Here is a 25907-nt window from a genome sequence, read left to right as displayed (position 1 = left end):
TGCTTTTATTTTGAAGGCTGTGCTGTCTGGCATTCGCTCCAATAAATGATCAGAAACATTGAGCTGAAAGTCTGACTTTATTTTGATGGGTGTTAATCCTCAACATGTTCACTGTGAGAAAGTTTGATGTTTATTAACATGTTTATTAATCATATGTATTAATATGCTAATAAACATGTTTATTGGTAAATGGCCTGTATTTGTATAGCGCTTTTCTAGTCCCTAAGGACCCCAAAGCGCTTTACACAACCTGTCATCCACCCATTCACACACACATTCACACACTGGTGATGGCAGCTACATTGTAGCCACAGCCACCCTGGGGCGCACTGACAGAGGCGAGGCTGCCGGACACTGGCGCCACCGGACCCTCTGACCATTATTAACCCGTTTTGCATTCAAACCATTTTAAATTTAACTCATTCAGTTTTTTATGTGCTGTTCACATACACAAAGATTTTAAAAGTAAATAAAAAGACATATTTCTATACAAACATGCTTTTTATTTTGAAGTCTGTCACTGTTTAAGGACTTTATCTTGGCTGTTTATAATGAGGTGTTGCTTCCTCTCCGCAGGCTCCTCCTTCCTGTTTGTGAACACGTCAGGTCGCTATGGTGGTCAGCGCGCTCAGCTGCTACTACCGCCACTCAGAGAAAACGACACGCACTGCCTCAGTTTCCTGTTTTACCAGGTTGGAGGGCGCGAGGGTGCCGTGCCCGCTACGCTTAACGTCTACATCAAAGGTACGCAGGAACACTGGCGCAGGTTAGTCAGTGTAGGCCGAGCTCTCAGATGATGACGGTGTATATGTTTCCTGCAGAGAACAGTAGTCCTCTGGGAGTTCCTGTCTTTAACTTCTCAGGCCCCTCCTACCACATCTGGAAGGGGGTGGAGCTTGCTGTGTCCACCTTCTGGCCCAATCACTACGAGGTAAACCACCCTAACGCAAACACGCACGTTTACTTTTGACAGGTTTTACCTGAATAGTGTGATACCAGGTGGTACTAAACTGGGAGATTGGCTGGAAAGAATAGAATAGAATAGAATTCAACTTTATTGTCATTGCACATGCACAGGTACAGGGCAACGAAATGCAGTTTGCATCCATCCAGAAGTGCTTTAGTGATATAGATATATTACAATATATATTAGCAATAATATAGATATGTGAATATATTACAGAAATGGGTCTATTATGGTATGTTATAATGTACACGGTATGAAGTATGTTGTGAATATTCTATAACTATAAGTATGTACAGGCTGTAGTGAGTACAAGCTATGTACAGGATATGAACAGGACATAAATATGAAAAACTATACAGAAATCTGAGATATACAGTTATACAGAAATGGGAACTATGGAAGTTGTAAACAGTTGTAGGGTTAAAAATTATCGTATGTACAGAATGATTATTTACACAGAGCTATACAGTAGTGCAGTTAAGATAAGTGAGATATGTGGATAATTTCTACAGAGGCTATATAAAGTGCTAGTGGTTGTGAGTGGTGGTTCAGTCCATGTTATTATTGTGTGTTTGAAAGCAGTCTGAAAGCAGCGAGATAACACACACGCTGGTATTTCTATCACTGCGAGGACTGTGGTTGGGGTACTGACCAAACCCTGACCCCCAGTCTGGACCCTCCGTCCCAAAAAGCGATCCTCACATGTCCTGAGAGTTGCAGTGGTCCTCACAGAGATACACAGGCGAATGCACACACACTCGCTCTGGATGTGGCTGATCCGTATTGAAAGCTCTTTTATGTGGCTTTAAAAGCTCTGTCATCTCCAAACCACACGAGGGCTGCTGCTAATTGGTTCAACACGCACACATAGGCGCACACTTGGTGTAGAGCAGCAGCAGGAAGTGAGTTTTTCTCACCACGGGAACCTTCTAGTGCCAAAAAATGTTTCCTCCCGTCGACAGCACAACCTCTGGACTCAACGTCCCAATCTGTTCCTGTTACTGTCCAACATTTTAGAAGTGATTTTGCGTTTCAGTCGTGTGGCTCTGAACACTTATGGCTGATTGTCGGTCTGACGCTGGACTTATTAAAATCACACAAACACATGAAAGCATTCACAAAGGTGTTTCCACCTGCACCACTCACAGGCAGCTCTCTTTATAGATTCTGTGTTGTTGTTGTCATGTCTCTACCACTTGCAGTTTCTCTGACGTCCAGCAGAGGCAGCAGTGAGTCAGTCCCAAAGACTCCCATGTTAAAACAAGCATATTTACAGCCTGATACACAGACTGTTTCCCCCCTCATAACAGCCTTATGGGAGAGAATGTTTCCTGAACTTACCTGTAAGTTACGAGGCCCCTCCCACTGCGTTGGAGGCGGTTCTGTTGAAGCTAATTGCATTCTGGGAGTCCACATCTCCGAGGATCTCACCTGGACGACCAACTGCTCCAAGCTGGTCAAGAAGGCTCACCAGCGCCTCTTCTTCTTGAGGACTCTGAGGAAGAACCACCTGTCCTCAGACATCCTGGTGAACTTCTATCGTTGCACCATCGAGAGCATCCTGACCAACTGTATAACCGTCTGGTACGGGAACTGCTCTGCCTCGGACCGGAAGGCGTTGCAGAGGGTCGTGAAAACTGCCCAGCGCATCGCCGGAGCACCACTTCCTGCCATAAAAGACATCTACAGGAAGCGGTGTCTGAAAAGGGCTGGGAAAATCATCAAAGACCCCAGTCACCCATCACATGGACTCTTCACCCTCCTGCCCTCTGGGAGGCGCTACAGGAGCCTCCGGACTAAGACCACCAGGTACCGGAACAGCTTCTTCCCCACAGCTGTCAGACTCCTGAACTCTGCCTCCTGACATCTGACCCACGTTAAACTCATGGACTGGACATACACACACCCACAATGGACAACTGTACCCTCAAACACACAATAATAACATGGACTGAACCACCATTCACAACCACTAGCACTTTATATAGCCTCTGTAGGAATTACAGGGAGTGCAGAATTATTAGGCAAGTTGTATTTTTGAGGAATAATTTTATTATTGAACAACAACCATGTTCTCAATGAACCCAAAAAACTCATTAATATCAAAGCTGAATGTTTGTGGAAGTAGTTTTTAGTTTGTTTTTAGTTTTAGCTATTTTAGGGGGATATCTGTGTGTGCAGGTGACTATTACTGTGCAGAATTATTAGGCAACTTAACAAAAAACAAATATATACCCATTTCAATTATTTATTTTTACCAGTGACACCAATATAACATCTCCACATTCACAAATATACATTTCTGACATTCAAAAACAAAACAAAAACAAATCAGCGACCAATATAGCCACCTTTCTTTGCAAGGACACTCAAAAGCCTGCCATCCATGGATTCTGTCAGTGTTTTGATCTGTTCACCATCAACATTGCGTGCAGCAGCAACCACAGCCTCCCAGACACTGTTCAGAGAGGTGTACTGTTTTCCCTCCTTGTAAATCTCACATTTGATGATGGACCACAGGTTCTCAATGGGGTTCAGATCAGGTGAACAAGGTGGCCATGTCATTAGTTTTTCTTCTTTTATACCCTTTCTTGCAGCCACGCTGTGGAGTACTTGGACGCGTGTGATGGAGCATTGTCCTGCATGAAAATCATGTTTTTCTTGAAGGATGCAGACTTCTTCCTGTACCACTGCTTGAAGAAGGTGTCTTCCAGAAACTGGCAGTAGGACTGGGAGTTGAGCTTGACTCCATCCTCAACCCGAAAAGGCCCCACAAGCTCATCTTTGATGATACCAGCCCAAACCAGTACTCCACCTCCACCTTGCTGGCATCTGAGTGGGACTGGAGCTCTCTGCCCTTTACCAATCCAGCCACGGGCCCATCCATCTGGCCCATCAAGACTCCCTCTCATTTCATCAGTCCATAAAACCTTAGAAAAATCAGTCTTGAGATATTTCTTGGCCCAGTCTTGACGTTTCAGCTTGTGTGTCTTGTTCAGTGATGGTCGTCTTTCAGCCTTTCTTACCTTGGCCATGTCTCTGAGTATTGCACACCTTGTGCTTTTGGGCACTCCAGTGATGTTGCAGCTCTGAAATATGGCCAAACTGGTGGCAAGTGGCATCTTGGCAGCTGCACGCTTGACTTTTCTCAGTTCATGGGCAGTTATTTTGCGCCTTGGTTTTTCCACACGCTTCTTGCGACCCTGTTGACTATTTTGAATGAAACGCTTGATTGTTCGATGATCACGCTTCAGAAGCTTTGCAATTTTGAGACTGCTGCATCCCTCTGCAAGATATCTCACTATTTTTGACTTTTCTGAGCCTGTCAAGTCCTTCTTTTGACCCATTTTGCCAAAGGAAAGGACGTTGCCTAATAATTATGCACACCTGATATAGGGTGTTGATGTCATTAGACCACACCCCTTCTCATTACAGAGATGCACATCACCTAATATGCTTAATTGGTAGTAGGCTTTCGAGCCTATACAGCTTGGAGTAAGACAACATGCATGAAGAGGATGATGTGGACAAAATACTCATTTGCCTAATAATTCTGCACTCCCTGTATATCTCACTTATCTTAACTGCACTACTGTATAGCTCTGTGTAAATAATCATTCTGTATATTCGATAATTTTTAACCCTACAACTGTTTACAACTTGCATAGTTCCCATTTCTGTATAACTGTATATCTCAGATTTCTGTAAAGTTATTTATTTCATATTCTGTATAGTTTTTCATATTTATATCCTGTTCATATCCTGTACATAGCTTGTACTCACTACAGCCTGTACATACTTATAGTTATAGAATATTCAGAACATACCTCATACCGTGTACATTATAACATAATAGACCCATTTCTGTAATATACTCACATATCTATATTATTGCTAATATATATTGTAATATATCTATATCACTAAAGCACTTCTGGATGGATGCAAACTGCATTTCGTTGCCCTGTACCTGTGCATGTGCAATGACAATAAAGTTGAATTCTATTCTATTCTCTGAAAGCTGGGCGCGGTGACTTGCTCTGGCTTTCTCTGACCATTAATGTTTCTTCTGACTCCAATTTGTGATCTGTGTCCAGGATGGTCGTAGCGCTGGCATGACACTGTGACCTTTGAACTCTGGATCAGTTACTTTAATGCTGGAAAAGTGCTGCATTAATCCTCATTTACGTTTGACCTTTATACCCATCTACGAATTTGTCACCAGCAGTAGCTGGTTGTTGTTATGCTCGACTTCACCTAAACTGGACCGGTATTAGCCGGTGTCTGTTGCTCCCATACAGACTAATTACCACGCTAGCTCAGCTGATAAGTCAACACCTGCACAATGTTCAGGTGTTGTCCTGGCAACGGAGAGGTCACTGCAGCTGCATCTGTCCAACATCTGTCTGAGTCTGACAGACAAACACTGCTGTCTGCAGGTCAGCACGCCGGCCCATAAACCATCAAGTCCCACAGCAGGGAGCCACACACACAACCACACACACAAACACACACATACACACACACTGTATCACAAACACACACACACACACTGTAACACACAGATTGTAATACACACACACAGACACACGTGCAGGTGTTGTTGCCTGTGAACAACCATCCTGTCATCACAGCAGCCATCACTAATTAGCTGCATCACCACGGTAACAACACTGCTAGCTCATTAGTGACAGGCTTAATTAGATAGTGGAGGGGGGAGAAGCGGGGGAGGACTGAAAGAAAGAATCAGGAAGTGAGAGATTGGAAAAGGAAATGCAGGGAGGAGAGAAGAATGAAGGGAAGAGAAGTCATATCTGAGAGAGACGGGAGGGAGGAGGACTTCCTGTTATGGGCGGCAACAGGAAGTAAGGCTCCATTTTCTATGCTGACTGTACAACACACACACACACACACACACAGCTGAATGTGTGTCAGAGAGGGTTATCAAGGACGTATATGGCAGGGGAATTTTCTCTGGCTTCATGAAGTTGTTGTCATGGCGTTAGAAGTTCCTCAGGGCACGCTGCTGGGCCCACTCGTTACACTCAGATGGAAAATATAAGCACTATTAAGAAAACGGTCTGACGTTAAAGTCATCAAACTCACAGGCAGAGAATCTGAACTGATGTCTGTAGTCATGTTTGACTTACATCAGAGATTCTTTCTTTTTGGACACAAATAGAAAACACTGACAAAAGCCGCGGTCAGGGTCACATCTGACACTGGTAACTGTCAACTACAAATCTGACACCGTGGTAATTGTGTAACTGACAACTACACATCTGACAGTCAAAGGAGCTTGCAAAGAAAAGCGTCTGGACTTCTTTAAGTTGCTTGAAGACGTTTCACCTCTCATCCGAGAAGCTTCTTCAGTTCTAAGGTCAAATGGGTGGGGAGTCCCTGGCTGATTGCGACCCACACCCAGTTTCACACCTTGGCTCAGGCGATTAGAGGATCATCAGGGGTCCTTTTGTCCCTCTGTGGGGGGAAATTCCCACTGGGTTTAAATCTGGGACTCTCCACCATTTGACCTTAGAATTGAAGAAGCTTCTCGGATGAGAGGTAAAACGTCTTCAAGCAACTTAAAGAAGTCCAGACGCTTTTCTTTGCAAGCTCCTTAGACTACGATGACCTGGATGATTGAGAACCTTCACAGACATACACATCTGACACCGTGGTAACTGACAACTACACATCTGACACCGTGGTAACTGACAACTACACATCTGACACTGTGATGAGATGAGAATTATTTTGTAGCTTTACAGCCAAAATGAAGCAGGCGGCCTCTTGATGCGTGGACGTTAAAGGGTTAAAACTATCAACACGAGCAGGTCTGAGGTTTCACAGCTGGTGTTTGGTCTTTGGTGCAGGTGGTGTTTGAGGCGGTCAGCACCGGTCACAGAGGCATTCTGGCCATCAAGGACATCTCACTGCAGGGACACCAGTGCAGTAAGTTTACACACACACACGCACACACAGACACACAGGAAGACACCGCCCCCTTGTAGAACAAGTTCCTAATTGGTTAACGACGTTTGGCTACTTAATTGGATAACAATGTTAAAAGTTGAGCCGGTATTGTAGAATCAAGGTCACTGTGTGTGTGTGTGTGTGTGTGTGTGTGTGTGTGTGTGTGTGTGTGTGTGTGTGTGTGTGTGTGTGTGTGTGGAGGCAGGGGAGCTCATTAAAATATAAGTTGATTAGCATGGACTTTGATCCATCCTTCTGTTTATCTGCTTGCTCAACTGAATACTCCTATTTTTATGTTGTTTTGTTATGTGAACACAACACACACACACACACACATAGGGTGGTGTGTGTGTGTGTGTGTGTGTGTGTGTGTACACATCTTTTTGATGGAAGAAAAACCTCGAGTAAACATCTTTGACCTGAACTTTTTCTTGCTGTCTTACTTCACGTCAACACTGTTCAATAAACTGATTGAAAACACACACACACACACACACACACACACACACACACACACACACACACACACACACACACTTACCTGCATCCTCCAGAATCCATTTTCTAATTGGATTGTAGAGATTTTTGTTTTTCGGCTGAAGAGATCAGAGGAGAGAAGACTCACTGTTACCGTAGCATGGTCAGTCAGGTGATGTCAGCAGTGTGTGACCTCTGACCTCAGTGTTTTACGTGTTCCTGTCCTCAGTGAGCACCCCTCACTTCCTCCATATCAAAGGTGTGGAGGTGAACGCAGGACAGACAGCCACGTTTCACTGCACTGTCAATGGACGTCCGCAGAGCAACCTGCTGCTGTACCTGCAGGTGATCTATCAATAATCCATAGTCAGTAACATGAGCGCCACGCGGCGAGACTGCACTCGGCGTGGCGTGTGTGTATGTGGCTGCTTCACTTTGTGTGTTTGTGCTCGGCAGGGAATGGGCGGTCGGCAGGCCGCGGTACGGGAAACCAAACCGCTGAATGCTCGGCGTTATGTGGCGAGCTTCAATGTGGACAACACGACCAAAGGAGACTCTGGACGCTACCGCTGCATCGCCCAATCAGAGCGAGGGGTGGGCGTGTCCTCCTATGCTGACCTCACAGTCAAACGTGAGTGCTGCTCTCTTATTGACTGATAATCTCTGAATATATTTAAGTGATGTGAATAATGTGAAGCTTAAAAAACTGATCATCCTGTCTTCCACAAGAGGACGCCTGTCCCTCCTTCTCACCCCCTCCCCCTCTCCTCACCCCCCTCCCTCACTCGTCTGTCTCTCGCTGCAGATCAAAGCTGCAGTTTGTCATGTTTTTTATTTTAATGACTCCATCGTGAAACGAGAAAGAGTTTTATTAAAGCTCCTCATTACTGCTTTGTGACTGTGTGTGTGTGTATGTGTGTGTGTGTGTGTGTGTTGCGGGGTTAGAGGAGAGCCTCATTAGAAAGTCAGAGCGCCGTTTTAAGGCGGGAGTCTCGGCGGCGTTTTGTCAGAATGTTTCTGTGAAGATGAATCACGCCAAAGTAAAAGCCTCCTCTTTCTGGCGCTGCTTGTCAGAGTGCTGGCGCCCTAACCCGAACGCACATGCGGGCCCGCAGCGTGTTAACGATGACTCGTTAAACGCACCGTGTTCGGTGCGACGGAGCCGTCAGGCGTCTCTGAAGCGTAGCTTTCATCCACACTTTTTTCCTACCCCATCACACTGAAGAGTCGGAGGAACGCGGGATGAGCCTCGATGGCGTTTAGCCTTCATCTCGCGGCTTAGTCATGGCGGCACATTTGATGGTGCCTGCTGAGACCAGCAGTATAAATATGATTTCATGTTTTATTAGATTCTCTTAAATGAACATAATTCTGCGATTTTACATTTAAGCATGTTTCAGTCTAAATAGGAGAAATCACAGCAGATCAATGGGATCCATCAGTAATCGATCAGCAGCCTGTGACGGTTTCATGGATGTCCGACTTCATTATTTCTGTATTTGTGTCACATGTGCGCTGAGGGATCACAGCGCTGTTTTATATTTTCAGCCACCAGAGGCGCTGTGGAGCACCCACTTCATACTCTGATTATATCACGACAAACTGATGAGACAACAGTTTATATCGCACTCTTCCATCACACAACAAAGTGTTTGTGACACACTAACTGCACATTCAGAAATAGGTCCCACTGCACACCATGCTGGGTGATGCTAACTAGCACTGCGCTACCAGCTGTTAGGGCTCTTTGTTCAGGATCGTAAAGCCAGGCGGAGGATGATGAGCAGAGAGCGTCTGAGTTTGCAGCTTTTAAACAGTTTCATGTTGAATCTGCCTTTTATGTAGGGCGGGGCTCTGGCAGCTCCGTAGGTGCTTTTACCTGGACGTACAGGCCTGGTTTTTGATAACCAGATTGACGGTGCTGGAGAAGAAGTTGTAGAGAGCGAAGGTAAGAGTGGTCCCAGTGCTGACCAGGGCAGTGACCCCCTCAAGTTAGGCAAGTGGCTCCAGCAGGTCCCGGGAACAACATCAGGGATCTCTGTTCAGAAGAGTGCAGTATGAACAGCTAAGATACAGCTAAGATACTGCGCAGGACCCTCAAGCTACTGAGGACCCCAGCTTGAAACCCGAGTTTTATTTTTATACACACACACACACTCATATATACTTTTATATTTGTTTAGTTCAGATTTCAGTTTGTGTCTGTAGATGTGAGAAGAAGCAGATCCAAGTGACATTACTCACAGCTGAGCTGATCAATACAAGGATTAAGTGTGTGTCTGTGTGTGCCATTTCTAAGCAAACAAACACCATAACAGGTGAGGTGTTTGTTGGTCACATGACCTGACACATATCCCCACAATCCCCGGCGGTTAAACCTCTGATTGAACTGTCACTCAGACTTTGTATGTGTGTTTGATACAATAACACACACACACACACACACACACACACACACACACACACACAGGTGAACATTAACTTGAACGTGAAAAACAGATATCATTGTATCCTGGCTGGTGTGTGTGTGTGTGTGTTTTTGATGAAGTGGGTCAAGACGAAGTAGAGCAGCACCACCGGGGATTCTGGGTAATAGAATCCAGGTCTGCCGTGATTCGCCGAAGGTCACGAATATTAATTGTCTTATTAACACCTTCCTCCCTCGTCAAGAGTTTAGTGAAACCCAGAAGAGCATGTGTGTGTGAGTGTTCATGTGTGTGTGAGTGTTCATGTGTGTGTGAGTGTTCATGTGTGTGTTGTCAGACTGATCTTGGTCCTTTGTCCCTCAGAGCCCCCTGTACCCATCGCCCCTCCTCAGCTGACAGCAGTTGGTGCCACCTACCTGTGGATACAACTTAACGCCAACTCGATCAATGGGGACGGACCAATCACTGAGCGAGACGTGAGTGCTGATTGGTCACTGATTCAGAAGTGTGGCTACAGCTACGACATTGGCTAACATTGCATAGTTAGCTTATCAGCCTGCTGTTCCCTTTAACAGGCTAATAGTCAAAGAAAGTTTAGACGCTGGAGCCACAAACTGTGGCAGAATTCTGTAATGCATAGAACTTACAATTCTATAGTATGTATGTATGTATGTGCAGATGTATATGCGTGCACATTTTTTTTTCAAAGAAAGTTTAGATCCAGGAATTTGCTTTATATTTGTTTTGGTCGGGTGATTTTTGTCCACTTCTGGGGCAGCCTACCTGTAACATTGTGCTCGCTTTCAGGTTGAGTATCGGACGACAGCAGGCATGTTGATCGACACCACACCGGTTGATAAGCCCACTCATAAAATCGGGCATCTGGACCCCGACACAGAGTATGAGATCAGTGTGCTCCTCACCAGGCCCCTGGATGGAGGCACAGGGAACCCCGGGCCACCGCTCAGAGCCAGGACCAAGTGTGCAGGTGGGTGAAAGTGAGGTCACATGGTCGAACCCTGCAGCCAATCAGTGATGAGGGCCGTTTCATGTCATCATAGTTGGTTTTGTTTTGTAGAGACCCTCGGGTGATTGCTAGCAGCTAGCAGCTAACCGTGTGGCTCCACTCACACTGCTCTTATTAGGAGGTTAATGGCTGAGTCATTAGCGTACCGTGCTAAGCTGCATTAGCACTGAGCTCATCAGGTGGCTAATGGTTAACGATGAGCTCCTTAAGACAGCCAGCTTTGTTAGCATCACACTCATTAGCTCCTAATGGCTACTGCGTACACACTACGCTAGCAGTTAATCTCCTGAATGAACACACCAACACACTGTGCCGCAGGTGTGTGTGTGTGTGTGTGTGTGTGTGTGTGTGTGTGTGTGTGTGTGTGTACGCAAACAAAAAACTGGATGTTATTAGCAATTAGCTCGCTAATTACACAGGTGCAGCCTTTTTATTGCTGGTGCAGTTGTTACTTCATCTGTGGAGTGTTTGCTTGTTCCACACGTTTCTATTCGTTGTAATTATTATTAGTGCCAGTCTTCATAATTCAGATTCATTTGATCTGTTTTTATTCACATACCTGTGTTTGAATTTATAGAAAGAATATAACCCATATGCTTACATTATTGTCAGTATAAGTTTTATTTACATGATCACATTATCAACAGCAACAAAGAGCTTTGTGTTTCAAAGAGGAACTATATTTTTAAACAAAGAACATCAGCAGACACTTAGATTCACAAAAATATTTAGTAAAACAATCATAATTTAAAGAAAACCACAGTGTTATTTTTTAGGTGATGATAATATCAATCTCAGCTTAACCCTTTAAGACCTACCATAGAACCAAGTCCGCCAGAGCTTATATTATATTTTTACATGCTCTAGAGACATTTTTGGGAGAATTTCAAGTTGATATACATCAATACAACAATTATAGCCCAAATTTTAATAATATGTATGCATTAAGTGCATAGTAATTACATAAAATTGCAAAGAATGCGATAAACTGCAAAAAAATTGAAAAAATTTCTAGTTAGAGAAATTTAAGAGGCTTATCCCTCAAAACTGTAAATACAAAAAAGTTGCACAAAATAGTTTCCCACCACAGGAAATTTTATTTAAGTGTCTTCATAGTTTTATTTTTGAAATACACCAATTTTTATACACTGCAGGAAAAACTAAAATAAATATTATAGTGCACATTTGCAAAAAAACCGCATGTGCATCAAAAGAAACTATTTCCAGCAGTGCAATATGAGTCCTAAGCATCCCAGAAACAATACAGAGAGTCATAAAGTCAAACATAACTTTGAAAGACACCAGTATAGGCTTATAAGGCCCCGATGGTAAAAAAAAAACTACATTTCCGCAAAATGACGTCACTTCCGGTTTTGGGCAGGACATGGCGGACATGCGATAGTTCGCGCTGATGGACGTAGGAAGTGTTACAAACAGCTGATCGGATCGGCAAAGCGTGTTTCTGGAATATTATGTTTTTGTTGCTGCAAGCGCTTTTTATGCAGTTTTTGCAAAGCTATATATGGAAGGAAACCGTGACCGAGGACAAGCTGATGGCATAAGATGTAAGTACAACTTCTCCGGTTTCATATGCAAAAAAGATTATTGCGCTAGCTTACATGGTTGCAGTGCTACCGGGATTTAAAAATAGTTATGCAAAACGGCCGGCTTTAAAGGGTTAAAAGAAAGTGTGCAAGTTTTTTCATGTCAGCATTACACCACCTCTATTTTCCACAGTGATAATTATAAAAGCATTCACTTCAATTTCCTTTAAGAAAAAAATAATAAAAAAAACTTCAACATAAAAAAGTCATGTTTGAACAAAATATGAATCAAAATCAATGCAGATGTTTCCAATGCTGACGTGTTTTTGTGTGCTTGCCTCCAAACTTCATGTTTTCCAGTCCTGCTGTCAGTCGTTCCAGTGGCGACACTGTGAACAACTGTGTCAGGTTTCAACATGCCGGCGTCTCAGACCTGCTGCTTCATGACTCATTTCAACACCTCGCAGCCACTGTCATGTTCCTATAAACTTGTGTGTCTGTAGAACCCCCCCCCCCCCATTACACCCTCCATAGCCCCCACCCTCAGAGGCTTCCTGTCACACTGACCTGTGACAGTGAGGAGCAGGTTCATCCTTTAGTGTGCTTTTGAAGGCTGTTATGCGCATGTGTGCTGTCCTACATGCACTTGGATTCTTGATGCACTTCCTGGTACAAGCCAACTGAGAGCCTCTTATTCCAGGAGGAAAAATGAAAAACATGCCCAGCAGTCAAGTTCTGATGATCACTGATGTTATTTCGGTCATTGAGGAGGCTGTAATGGTTCTTGGTGACATTGTAAGGGTCTGTGGTGAATCATTGGTGCTGATAAAGCTCTGACAGCTTTTGCTGCATTTCTAATGAGACCTGATGAGGGTCTTTGTGCTAATGGTCTTTAAGAAAGCTCTAGTTGCTCATGGTGACGCGGTGATGGTGTGGATGAGGTCTGCTGTGTTCTCATAGCCTGTATGAGTTTCTAATGGTCCTTGGTAGTAGGGCTGTTTGATATAACAATATATATATCGGGTGACGATATGAAAAAATCTATCGTTTCATATTACACTATCGTTTTGTTTCGTGGTGTCACAAAATAAACTGTTTATGGCAACATTTTTTTCATGGTTTTGATGGTCACTGTAGTGGCTATAGTAATCTCTTAAAGTTCTCTCTTTCTCTTATATTTAAAATAACCACACTACGGAGAGACAAGCGACTTTTTTTACACGCTGTCATTAGCAACAATGACAGTAAACCCAGTGTGTGGCTCCGCTGTCCGCCTGTTTATTTTCCACATAAACCTTTCACAATGAAGCTGAAGAGCCTGTTGAGATTTTTCAAAATAAACTGAAATGATGACAAACAGAAGGTCCAGTCAAAACAAATGGAGCCCTTATTCCTAAATGAGAGGCCACCTCTGTAGCATGGACATGGTTTGGTTATGAAAAGTCAGAAAACTGTAGTATGCAAATTATGGTGCAATCGGGTCCCCACGTCAGACTCAGAATCGCGTGAAAGAGTATGAAGAGAGTTTACGGATGAGAAGCAAAGAAAGAGCAGTCAGGTGCTCAAAATAAACCTTAGACTCCAACGTTAGAACAGGCTTTTCCCCGCAGCACGCCGTGTAATAAATACTCACAAAGAAAACGGCAGCTGTTACAACTTGTGTCTAAAAATGTATCGTTTCGTGCATCTTGATTTGGCTCTCGGAGGAGGCGGGCGCACTTTTATCCTCTCCCTTATCTTTCCTGCTAGTTCTTATGTCCTTGTCTAGTCTCGTGTCTTTTTTGTATTACTTTCCCTGGAACACTCTCTCACAGTCTGTGTCTAAAACCTAAAAGAGAATTATGGATTTGATCAACTGGTCTCTGAATGCTATTGACACCCTTTAACGAGAAGTCTGGTGTTATGGTGTGTTGATACCTGTGCATTCCTGTATTATCCTTTTGTGTTGCACATTTCAGTGTTTTTTTTTCCTCGCTACCTGGCCTGACCTGTCTCCCCAATGTGATGTTTGTATTGTATGTACGGTCGGCAAGGTCTGTCATCTCGGTTGTGGGCAAAAGACCTGCAACTGACAAATAAAGGCTATCTCATCTCTCATCAGTTAAAACACTCGACTCCAGCTACACGACACTCAGCTGAAAGCACGTCACACAAGTCGAGCTGCCCGAGATTCACAGAATTTACAGAAAATGTAAAACTTTTGTGATTTATGTCATTGTTGGGACGATAAATATCTTATATCGGGATATGAGATTTTAGTCATATCACACAGTCCTACTTGGTAATGTTCTCACAGCACGTATGAGGTTCTAATGGCCCTTGGTAGTGTTCTCACAGCACGTATGAGGTTCTAATGGTTCTTGATAGTGTTCTCACAGCCTGTATGAGGTTCTAATGGCCCTTGGTAGTGTTCTCACAGTCGGTGAGAGTTTTTTGGTTCCTCAGTATGTCCTAGATCACAAAACAAAGTGATTGTGTCAGTCTGTGTGATAACCTCCACCTCTCTGGGACTGTCAGCAGACTAAAGCAAGCGCTCCTCTGAGATTGACAGCAGGAAACACGGAGAAACCAAAGATATGTTAAAAACTGTGAGTGTGTGTGTGTGTGACTGACGGCTCACACACTGTTAGTGTTGTGATACACACACTCTCAACATTCGCTCTGATGGCACTCGTCTCTTTCTTCAACTCACTTTTATTTATTCATTTTAGTGCTGATCAATTATGAAGCAGCCTGCGTGTGTGTGTGTCGTCAATAATGGATGAGTGTGTCCATCATACAAGCTTTAGGACTTAGAGCTCAGTGAGGCGACTCAGCGTGGTGGCAGATAAACAGGACTCTTCACGTTCCATCAGGATCAGCGAGGCCGTCTGAACATCTCCCTGTGATCTGTGGTGTGTTCAATCAAACTTTATTCATCCTCTGATGTATAAACGAAACTCTGATAAAGCTTCACTGATGTAACAAACATTTGTTTTCAGTTCAGGCCGTCTAGAGAAGGCTGTGTTATCTCTCTGCAGTCACTTGATGTTTTCTTCTACTTCATTATTGTTATTATTATTATTCACATACACACTGCCATGTAAAAACAAACTTTATTACATTTAGTAGTACATGTAGTCAGAGGTAAACACGGCAGAACAATCAAACACATTCTCATTCAACACTGATTCTTGCATTTCCCATTATGCACCTGGACACTTTGTAACCACGTCTGTCCTCTGTGTGCTCACTCATCTGTTTATTCATGAAAATCAGATGTTTGCAGAGCTGATGAGTCCTTTAAAGACAGAGGGAGGAAAGCTCTGAATACAAACGCCGTGTGGGTGGAGCCTCAAAATGAATCAATAACATCTTTAAATGCTTCTTGAGACATCCGTCTGCTGGACGAGCAGCTGCACACGATCAATACGTTTAAAGCTGTGGGTGGTAAAAAGCCTAGGTGTCAGTATCAGAGCTGATCCTGAGAAGCAGACATTGATAAATCGAGTAAAACTGAAAACCTGAACGTTTGGTGGCACCAGAAGTCAGAGCGAACCCAGAAGCCGAGGAGAGCCGAGCTGGAATCCTCCCGCTTATAGAAAGATGAAGAGTTGAGCATCGGTCATGAAATAAAAACCTTTGTGTGTGTGTGTGTGTGTGTGTGTTAACATCCATTAAAGTGTGTGTGCTGTTTGTTGAGGCTTTTAGAAAAATATCACATGAATATTTGAGTTTTTTCTCTTTCCACCTCAGATTTTCACGCTCTGCTCAGCTCTCTGACGTTTTAGTGCTTTTACTTCTGTGCTTGGTTCTCCGACGTTCCAGCATTATGCTGTCTAATACTGAGAAGTCGTCATCAGGCCTTTATAAGTGAGACCCAAGCTGATTTTAAGCAAGCAGCTGGTGGAGACCAAACCAGAGCTAAAAGACAGCGAGCACTGCTCAGAGGATTGCCAACACAATAGATGTCTCAGTGGACGCTGACATCGTTGTCCCAAAGTCGCAGCGTCTGTTTGTTTCCCCCTGGGAATGATTGCGGAATGAAGTTCAGACATGAGAGACAAAATGTGAAATGAAAATTGAAGGCGAGCAAGTTCATGAATGTGTTTGTGTCAGTGTGAGGCAGCATGATCACCTGTAGCACAACGTTCATGGCAGACCGTTTACCTGTACCGTAACGTACCATACCACCTTTATTTATAAAGCACTTTAACATAAAACCAGAGTTCACAAAGTGCTGTACATGCTAAAAGCATAAGTAAAGAAAATTAAAATGAGATAAGATAAAATAAATAACTAAAAAACTAAAATAAATTGAAACATGTCAAAACAAATTGAGTCAACCCCTCTAATCAATGCCAAAGGCTTCAGCGAATAAATATGTTTTAAGAAGACTTTTAAATTCAGAGAGAGAAGAGGCCTGACTAACATGCAAGGGTAGATCATTCCACAACTTTGGAGCAACTACAGCAAAAGCACGATCACCTTTTTAATTTTTCATATTTATTTCCTATCTTATTCATAGCCTTTTCCTTTTTTGTTTTCTTTAGGTCACGAGCAGTTGTCCAAGCATTTCACTACATATCGTACTGTGTATGACTGTGTACGTGACAAATAAAATTTGAATTTGAATTTGAATTTGATTTATACTTAGTTTTCGGTACCTTAAGGAGCTGCTGATTGGCGGACCTAAGGGAACAGGCAGGTGTATATGGTTGTAGTAGCTCCGAGAGGTAGGGGGGGGCCAGGCCATTAAGAGATTTAAAAGCAAATAAGAGAATTTTAAAAACAATCCTAAAATGTACAGGTAGCCAGTGGAGTGAAATTAAAATTGGGGTAATGTGCTCAAACCTTTTTGTTCCAGTTAAAAGACGTGCTGCAGCATTTTTCACAACCTGCAGCCGCCTAATGGACGCATCACTAACCCCAAAATAAAGTGCGTTACAATAATCCAGCCTAGAAGTAACAAAGGCATGGATTACTGTCTCAAAATGCTGTTTCGATAAGATAGGCTTTATTTTGGCTAATTCCCTCAAATGAAAAAAGCTAGATCTTACAACAGCTCTGACCTGGCTTTCAAGTTTAAGATTTGCCTCTATTTTAACTCCCAGATCAGTGATGACTGGTTTAACATACTGTGCCAGTGAACCAAGATCTATAATAGTGGCCTCAGAAGCGCCACCAAAAACCATCACTTCTGTTTTCTGTTCATTAAAATTTAAAAAGTTCAAAGCCATCCAGGCCTTTATTTCATCAAGGCATCTGAGCAGCGGGTCTACTGAGAAGCCATTTATCTTTTTAAGTGGGAAATAAATCTGGGAGTCATCGACGTAGCAGTGGAAAGAAATCCCACGTTTCCTGAAAATAGACCCAAGGGGTCGGAGATCTAGAGAGAAAAGAAGCGGGCCTAAAACTGAACCCTGTGGGACCCCACATTGAAGAGAAGCAGCAGAGGATACAAACTCCCCCAGTTTCACAGAGAAAGTTCGCTCTGCCAAATAGGATCTGAGCCACTGCAGTGCGGCACTCCGCATACCCACCAACTGCTCTAAACGGGAAATTAAAATATTATGATCCACTGTATCAAAAGCAGCAGTTAAATCTAACAGCATAATAATAACACAGTCACCTGAGTCATTTGCCAAAAACACATCATTAAAAACTCTTAAAAGGGCAGATTCGGTACTATGTAAAGCTTTAAAACCAGATTGGAAAACTTCTAAAATACCGTGTTCTTCTAGGAAGGACATTAATTGCTTGTAAACGACCTTTTCAAGAATCTTTGAGATAAAAGACAGTTTGGAAATAGGTCTGTAATTCGCAATAATATCAGGATCAAGAGCAGGTTTCTTGAGTAGAGGCTGAATCACCGCATGTTTGAGATTGACAGGTACAACACCAGAGGACAGACTACTATTTACAATGGATTGTACAGCTGATGCTATAGTGAGAAAAACCTCTTTGAAAAATCGAGGAGGGAGAGCATCATGAGGGGAAGCTGAGGGCTTCATGTGAGCAACCAACTCCTGCAGGCAGAGCAAGGAAACTGGCTCGAACCTGTCAAAGACAGCAGAACTAGGGACAGGGGTAGAAGGGTCGAGAACGGACTGGGAAGTCTGCGCTTTGACAGATAGCACTTTATCAATAAAAAAGTGTAGGAAGTTTTCACAAATTTCCTGAGAGGACTCGACACCAACAGTCTGTGGAGCGTGAAGGACCATGTCAATAGTCTTAAATAAGACATGAGGCTTACGACAATTTGCCTGAATAATAGCAGCAAAATGTTTCCTCTTAGCATCTTTTACAATTTTCTGGTAAGAATTCCAGTAGTCTTGTAACATTTGGTATGACACCTGAAGTTGATCCTTCTTCCATTTACGTTCAGCTCTCCTACACTTTCTTCTGGCAGTCCAGGTGTCTTCATTCAGCCAGGGTTCAGATTTGGCTTTTACTTGCCTAAGCTTAAAGGGGGCCACTGAATCTAAAGCAGTTTGGCAGACAGAGTAAAACCACGTACTCAGCTCTTCTGTATCATTGCATATGAAATCAGGAAGGCCGCCGTTCTGATTAAAAACAATAGAGAACTGTCCAGCAGAGGAAGGGTTAAAAATACGACAGCTCCTAGCAGCAACAGGAGGAAGATTAACTTTGGTACAAGGAAGGAAAACCTCAAACAAGACAGGCCTATGGTCTGACCCTACAATATCACAGACCTCTAAGTTAGAGACAGGTAAATTGTGAGTTAAAACAAGGTCCAACGTGTGCCCATATTTTTGTGTAGGCACAGACACAGGTTGCACAAGATCAAAAGAGTCAATAAGATTTAAAAAGTCCTTTGCCATATGCCATGATCATATTTTGGCATAATTTCAGCCAACAGATCAGACAAGTCATCTAAGAAGTTCTTATTGTATTCATGTGTAACAGAACGTTCACCTATACCGTAACGTTCATTTGTAGCAGAACGTTCACCTGTACCGTAATGTTCATTTGTAGCAGAACGTTCACCTGTACCGTAACGTTCATTTGTAGCAGAAAGTTCACCTGTACCGTAATGTTCATGTGTAGCAGAACGTTCATAGCAGAACGTTCATCTGTACCGTAAAGTTCATTTGTAACAGAGCGTTCATAGCAGAACGTTCACCTGTACCGTAACGTTCATTTGAAGCAGAACGTTCACCTGTACCGTAACGTTCATGTGTAGCAGAACGTTCATAGCAGAACGTTCACCTGTACCATAACGTTCATTTGTAGCAGAACGTTCATGGCAGAACGTTCACCTGTACCGTAACGTTCATTTGTAGCAGAACGTTCACCTGTACCGTAATGTTCATGTGTAACAGAACGTTCATAGCAGAACGTTCACCTGTACCATAACGTTCATGTGTAACAGAACGTTCATAGCAGAACGTTCACCTGTAGCATAACGTTCATGTGTAGCGTAGCGTTCATATCAGAACGTTCACCTGTACCGTAACGTTCACATGTAGCAGAACGTTCATGGCAGACTGTTCACCTATACCGTAACGTTCATGTGTAGCAGAACGTTCATAGCAGAACGTTCACCTGTACCATAACGTTCATTTGTAGCAGAACGTTCATGGCAGAACGTTCACCTGTACCGTAACGTTCATTTGTAGCAGAACGTTCACCTGTACCGTAATGTTCATGTGTAACAGAACGTTCATAGCAGAACGTTCACCTGTACTATGACGTTCATGTGTAGCAGAATGTTACCTGTACTGTAACGTTCATGTGTACCGTAACGTTCATATGTAGCAGAACGGTCACCTGTACCATAACGTTCATGTGTAACAGAACGTTCATAGCAGAACGTTCACCTGTAGCATAACGTTCATGTGTAGCGTAGCGTTCATGGCAGAACGTTCACCTGTACCATAATGTTCATGTGTAGCACAACATTCATGGCAGAACGTTCACCTGTACCGTAACGTTTGTGTGTAACAGAACGTTCATAGCAGAACGTTCACCTGTACCATAACGTTCATTTGTAGCAGAACGTTCATGGCAGAACGTTCACCTGTACCGTAACGTTCATTTGTAGCAGAACGTTCACCTGTACCGTAATGTTCATGTGTAACAGAACATTCATAGCAGAACGTTCACCTGTACTATGACGTTCATGTGTAGCAGAATGTTACCTGTACTGTAACGTTCATGTGTACCGTAACGTTCATATGTAGCAGAACGGTCACCTGTACCATAACGTTCATGTGTAACAGAACGTTCATAGCAGAACGTTCACCTGTAGCATAACGTTCATGTGTAGCGTAGCGTTCATATCAGAACGTTCACCTGTACCGTAAAGTTCATGTATAACAGAACATTCATCTGTACCATAACGTTCATGTGTAGCAGAACGTTCATGGCAGAAAGTTCCCCTGTCACAGGATATGGAGAACCTGATCTGTATTTAGACTGGATTCACTGGTTTCCAGCTGCTCTCTCACTAAGCGGCTGTTCTGGTCAGCGCCTTCGATCATCCATCACTGATTCTCATCTCTCTTCGTCTTCAGCCATCCTCTCATATTAAATCTCCTGGAAATGAAAAATTAAACCTCTCCTCCTCCTCCTCTCCTTCATCTTAAAGTCACCTTCAGACGTTCATCACTCGTCTCTCTGCCTGTAATCTGTTCTTCTGTGGTGTTTAAAGTGAACACATGTAACAGCGGCACGAGGAAGAGTGTGGACAATCCATCAGACAGGAAGTGACCTCAGAACATCCACAGAAAAAAGAGAGCAGTAATAATTCTGAGTGTGTGTTTATGTGTCACTTTATGAAAGGTGATTTGTTCCTCATACAAAAACATTAGCATCACTGATTTATGCACATATCTGCAGCATGTCATTAGCTGGTAAGCGTTTATGGCCACAGACTGTAGGGGGCGTTAGGCTACGAGCCATTTACAGTATATGAGCTCAGTTCGGTTAATATGTGTTAAAGAAAAGGGCTGGACGATGTGGAACAAAATGACTTCTATCGATTTTATATTGACCGGGTTTCATAATTCTATGGAGGCAAAGTTATTTCACTGTAATCGTTTAACACCCAGCTCCAAAGAAACGCCGTGATAAAGGAGGAGAAAGCGAGGTTCTCATCATAAAACTCTGAGAGGTTGAAATTTCCTGCTTTTCACTGAGAACAAAGCACCAGCTGTGTGTGTGTGTGTGTGTGTGTGTGTGTGTGTGTGTGTGTGTGTGTGTGTGTGTGTGTGTGTGTGTGTGTGTGTCAGCAGGGTGAATGCTGGAAATCTGTTTCCATCAGTCAGGGTCGTGTTGGCTGAAAAGGTCACAGGAAGAGGGAGGCTCAGAAACGCAGAGGGAGACGAGTTCAGCTTTTTAAACCCAGCAGAAGATTAAAAAAAGACTCATGTGGGCAACAAACATGTCCTGGTAATGTGGAGAATGAGAGTCCACAGCTTGTGTGTGTGTGTGTGTGTGTGTGTGTGTTACTAATTATTAGATATTGAAACCAGCGCACTGAAGACTCTCCCCCCCATTCTACTTTTAAATACTCTAGGAACAACAAGTAAGCCTGCAGTGCGAGAGCGAAGTGCTCTAATAGGGTGATATGGTACTACAAGGTCATTAAGATAAGATGGGGCCTGATTATTTAAGAACTTCTATGTGAGAAGCAGGATTTTGAATTCTGGATTTTAACAAGAAGCCAAAACAGGAGAAATCTGCTCTCTCTTTCTAGTCCCTGTCAGGACTCTTGCTGCAGCATTTTGGATTAGCTGAAGGCTTTTCAGGGAGTTTTTAGGACTTCCTGATAATAATGAATTACAGTCGTCCAGCCTGGAAATAATAAATGCATGAACTAGTTTTTCAGCATCACTCTGAGACAGGATATTTCTAACTTTAGAGATGTTGCGCAAATGGAAGAAAGCAGTCTTACATATTTGTTTAATATGTGCATTGAAGGACATATCCTGGTTCCTCACAGTGTTACCGGTGGCCAAGGTAATGCCACCCAGAGTAAGAATCAGGTTAGATACCATATTTCCAAAAGTTGAATCTGTTCATCTGGACTTCTGGTTTCAGTCATTATGCAAATGTACTGTTTATAAGATTGAAACCTGCAGTCAGCTGAGACTGAAGAAGCCACTTGGATGAGTGACGAAATGTTTCTCTCACTGAAAACGCTACGTCCAGATGAACAGAATCAACTTGAGCATGCATCAAGACGTTAGATACCATATTTCTAAGATTTTCAGGGCCGAGTACAATAACCTCAGTTTGATCTGAATTAAGAAGCAGAAAGTTAGCGGCCATCCAGGTCTTTATGTCTTTAAGACATTCCTGCAGTTTAACTCATTGGTGTGTGTTATCTGGCTTCATGGACAGATAGAGCTGGGTGTCATCTGCATAGCAGTGTAAATGTATGCTATGTCTTCTAATGATGCTGCCTAAGGGAAGCATGTATAATGTAAACAGAATTGGTCCTAGCACTGAACCCTGTGGAACTCCATAATTAACCTCAGTGTGTGAAGAGGACTCTCCATTTACATGAACAAATTGGAGTCTATTATATAGATATGATACAAACCACTGCAGCACAGTACCTGTAATACCTACAGCGTGTTCTAATCGCTCTAATAGGATATTATGGTCGACAGTATCGAATGCTGCACTGAGGTCTAGCAGGACAAGCACAGAGACGAGTCCACTGTCAGAGGCCATAAGAAGATCATCATCATTATCGTTTATTTATATAGCACTTTAAAAATACACCTGGTAGACCAAAGTGCTGTACAATACAAATATAAATATAGTAATAAAATAGCAAAAAGCAGACATAACAATAAAATTAATAAATAAAATGTCAGTTACCCACAGAGTTAAAAGCCAGGGAATAAAAATAGGTTTTTAATCTGGACTTAAAAACTGGCACTGATGTAGCCTGTCTAATATGGAGTGGAAGGCTATTCCAAAGCATCGGTGCTGCAACAGAGAATGCCCGGTCTACTATAAGTTTCAGCCGTGACTTTGGGACTGAAAGCAGCAACAGCTGCTCAGCTGACCGAAGCGAGTGAATGAGGACATGGGGCTTTAACAAATCAGACAAATAAACAGGTGCCAGACCCTTTAGAGATTTAAAAACCAATGAAAGGACTTTAAAACGGATCCTAAATTCAATTGGAAGCCAATGTAGAGAGACCAAAACCGGAGTGATGTGGTCGAATTTCCTTCTACCAGTTAAAAATCGTGCCGCAGCATTTTGCACTAGTTGCAAGCGTGATAAAGTGCCCTGCCCAACCCCTATTAAAAGAGAATTGCAATAATCTAAATGTGAAAAAATAAAGGCGTGAATAACACTTTTCAAGTCACGCTTGGAAAGAAAGGGCTTAACCTTTGATAAACGTCTGAGGTGATAAAATGCTGATTTTACCACCCCGTTTACCTGACCAAAGGTAAGTGCAGAATCAATTTTTACTCCGAGATTTGTGATCGAACTCTTTAAATGGGAAGTCAAAGCGGCAAGATCAACATCTGGAGCGTGAGAAAAATGATTTGGACCAAATAAGATCGCTTCCGTCTTCCGATCATTAAAATTTAAAAAGTTTTTGGCCATCCATGCTTTAACATTACTAAGGCAGTAAAGCAGAGGTCAACTTGGGAAACTATCAGAATGACTAAAAGGTAAATAAAACTGGCAGTCATCTGCGTATAGATGGAATGACACTTTATGTTTTTGGAAAATCGCGCCAAGAGGCAAAAGGTACAGTGAAAACAATAACGGCCCAAGAATAGATCCCTGTGGAACACCCCAAAGCAGAGGGGATTAAGCCAAGGGGAGAAAGAAAGAGGGAAAGAGAAACAGCTGAGAAGAGGGACGGGGGAGAAGGGCAAAAACCAAAAACCAACAGAATGAGCAGAAAAAGAAAAAAAAAGAAGAAAAAAAGAAAAGAAAAAGCATATATCAATCACCTGGATCACCTGCTGAGAAAGAAAAAAGAAAACAAGCAGAAGAGAACAAGAGTAATAGAATAAACAACATCACAATGATATATGGGAATATGACAGTAAATACTAAATGTTAAACATTATTGTGCAGCACATAAGATCAACAGAACACAGTGTGCTTTGAGGTAGGAGCCAAAAAGGGTGTAGTTTGTGGGTGTGATCACCCGTGTGTACACCTGTGAGCATGGACGCGCTTGTTTTTTGTTTTTTAAAAGGTTCCTTCATGTAATGATCTGCTAGAGGGTGTGGGGGGGCCACAGCCCCGTCCTCCAGGGCATGAAGCAGCCTGGTTTCTTAAGTAAAGGATGTATGACTATGCTTAAACTCCCTAGGTACTTGACCAGACAAAAGACTAGTCTCCAAAAGTTGATTCTGTTCATCTGAACGTAGCGTTTTGTAGCTACGTCCAGAGGAACAGAATCAACTTTTGGAGATTTGCTTTCCTGGATGATTGACAATGCACCAAGACAAAAGACTAGTATTAATAATGTTCAGAATGTGTGGTCCGATGGTAGGAAATCCCTTTTTGAGAAAACGGGGAGGAACAACGTCATTTGGAGAGCCACACAGTTGAGCATTCAGCACAAGTTTCTCTAAATCAGGTAAAAGAATTGGTAGAATAGCAGAGAACAAACCTGAGCAAGAACCATGCATGGCTGGGTCAGCAATAGATAGAGTCAGAGGTCTCAAACTAGCAATCTTGTCCACAAAATAATTAAGAAACTTATTGCACATAACCTCAGAAGAGTGCAAAAGAACATAGCCTTCTGTATTAAGTACAGAATTTCTAGTTTTATATAGAACACGAGGGTTATGCAAGCTGGCAGCAATAAGTTGGGAAAAATAGGAGTGCTTGGCAGCCTTTACTGCTTTCTGATAGACTTTCCAGCTAGTCTTAAGAGCTTTCTCTTTTTTCCACCGTCTTTCACATCTTCTACATTCTTTTCTAGCGGCTCTGGTAAAATCAGTTAGCCAAGGAGCCTACGTCGAGGACAGATTTACAAGCAGAGTCCAAATAAGAAAATAGAAAAAAAGAATAAGAAAAAAAGAAAAGCAGCTCTTTACACCGGACCCAGGAGGGAAGGCAGCTTTACTTTGATAAAGTCAGCCAGGTCATTTCATCGTCTTCTGATCAGATTTAGCACTTCAACATTTAGTCTATAAATCTTAAAAGAAATTGTCCATAACCACAGCTTCTAATTCATTTGGTTTCTGAGTTCCAAAGACCCAGAAAACTGAAATATTAACACTTACATCACCACGGACTGCCATTTGGCTTTTTCTACCTTTAAAACCCGGAGAGCAGCCAAATGGCTTTTAGCTAAGCTTTAGCTTCAGCCAAGTGGAAGCTAAATTGGCTAGTCATTCATATGTATATTAGGTTGTTAGCTGGGAATTCTGGAGGGAGGGGAGTGGGGGTGTGTGGATGAGGGGGTGGGGGAGCTGCTAAAAGCTGTGAACTTCCTTTTGTGTTTCATCTTGATGCATTCTCAATCATCCAGGGAAATAAATCTCCAAAAGTC

General features: G+C 42.8%; 1 protein-coding gene across 7 annotated transcripts in view; it reads left to right on the top strand.

The window, feature by feature from the left end:
• LOC146626065 (receptor-type tyrosine-protein phosphatase mu-like) overlaps positions 1-25907 on the top strand; it is a 226007-nt gene that overhangs the window by 68193 nt on the left and 131907 nt on the right. For all 7 annotated transcript variants that reach the window (XM_085363138.1, XM_085363137.1, XM_085363139.1 and 4 more), the window contains exons 3-9: positions 577-744; positions 822-931; positions 6841-6919; positions 7647-7762; positions 7874-8048; positions 10207-10319; positions 10651-10831. In XM_085363138.1, the coding sequence (XP_085219264.1) occupies positions 577-744; positions 822-931; positions 6841-6919; positions 7647-7762; positions 7874-8048; positions 10207-10319; positions 10651-10831 (942 nt within the window). The remainder of the gene's footprint in view (positions 1-576; positions 745-821; positions 932-6840; positions 6920-7646; positions 7763-7873; positions 8049-10206; positions 10320-10650; positions 10832-25907) is intronic.

The sequence above is a fragment of the Diplotaxodon limnothrissa genome, linkage group LG9 (genome assembly GCF_057381915.1).
Source record: "Diplotaxodon limnothrissa isolate DT_005_m linkage group LG9, D_limnothrissa_male_GT1.1, whole genome shotgun sequence".
NCBI lineage: Eukaryota > Metazoa > Chordata > Actinopteri > Cichliformes > Cichlidae > Diplotaxodon > Diplotaxodon limnothrissa.
This window is presented reverse-complemented; position numbering and strand designations above follow the sequence as displayed.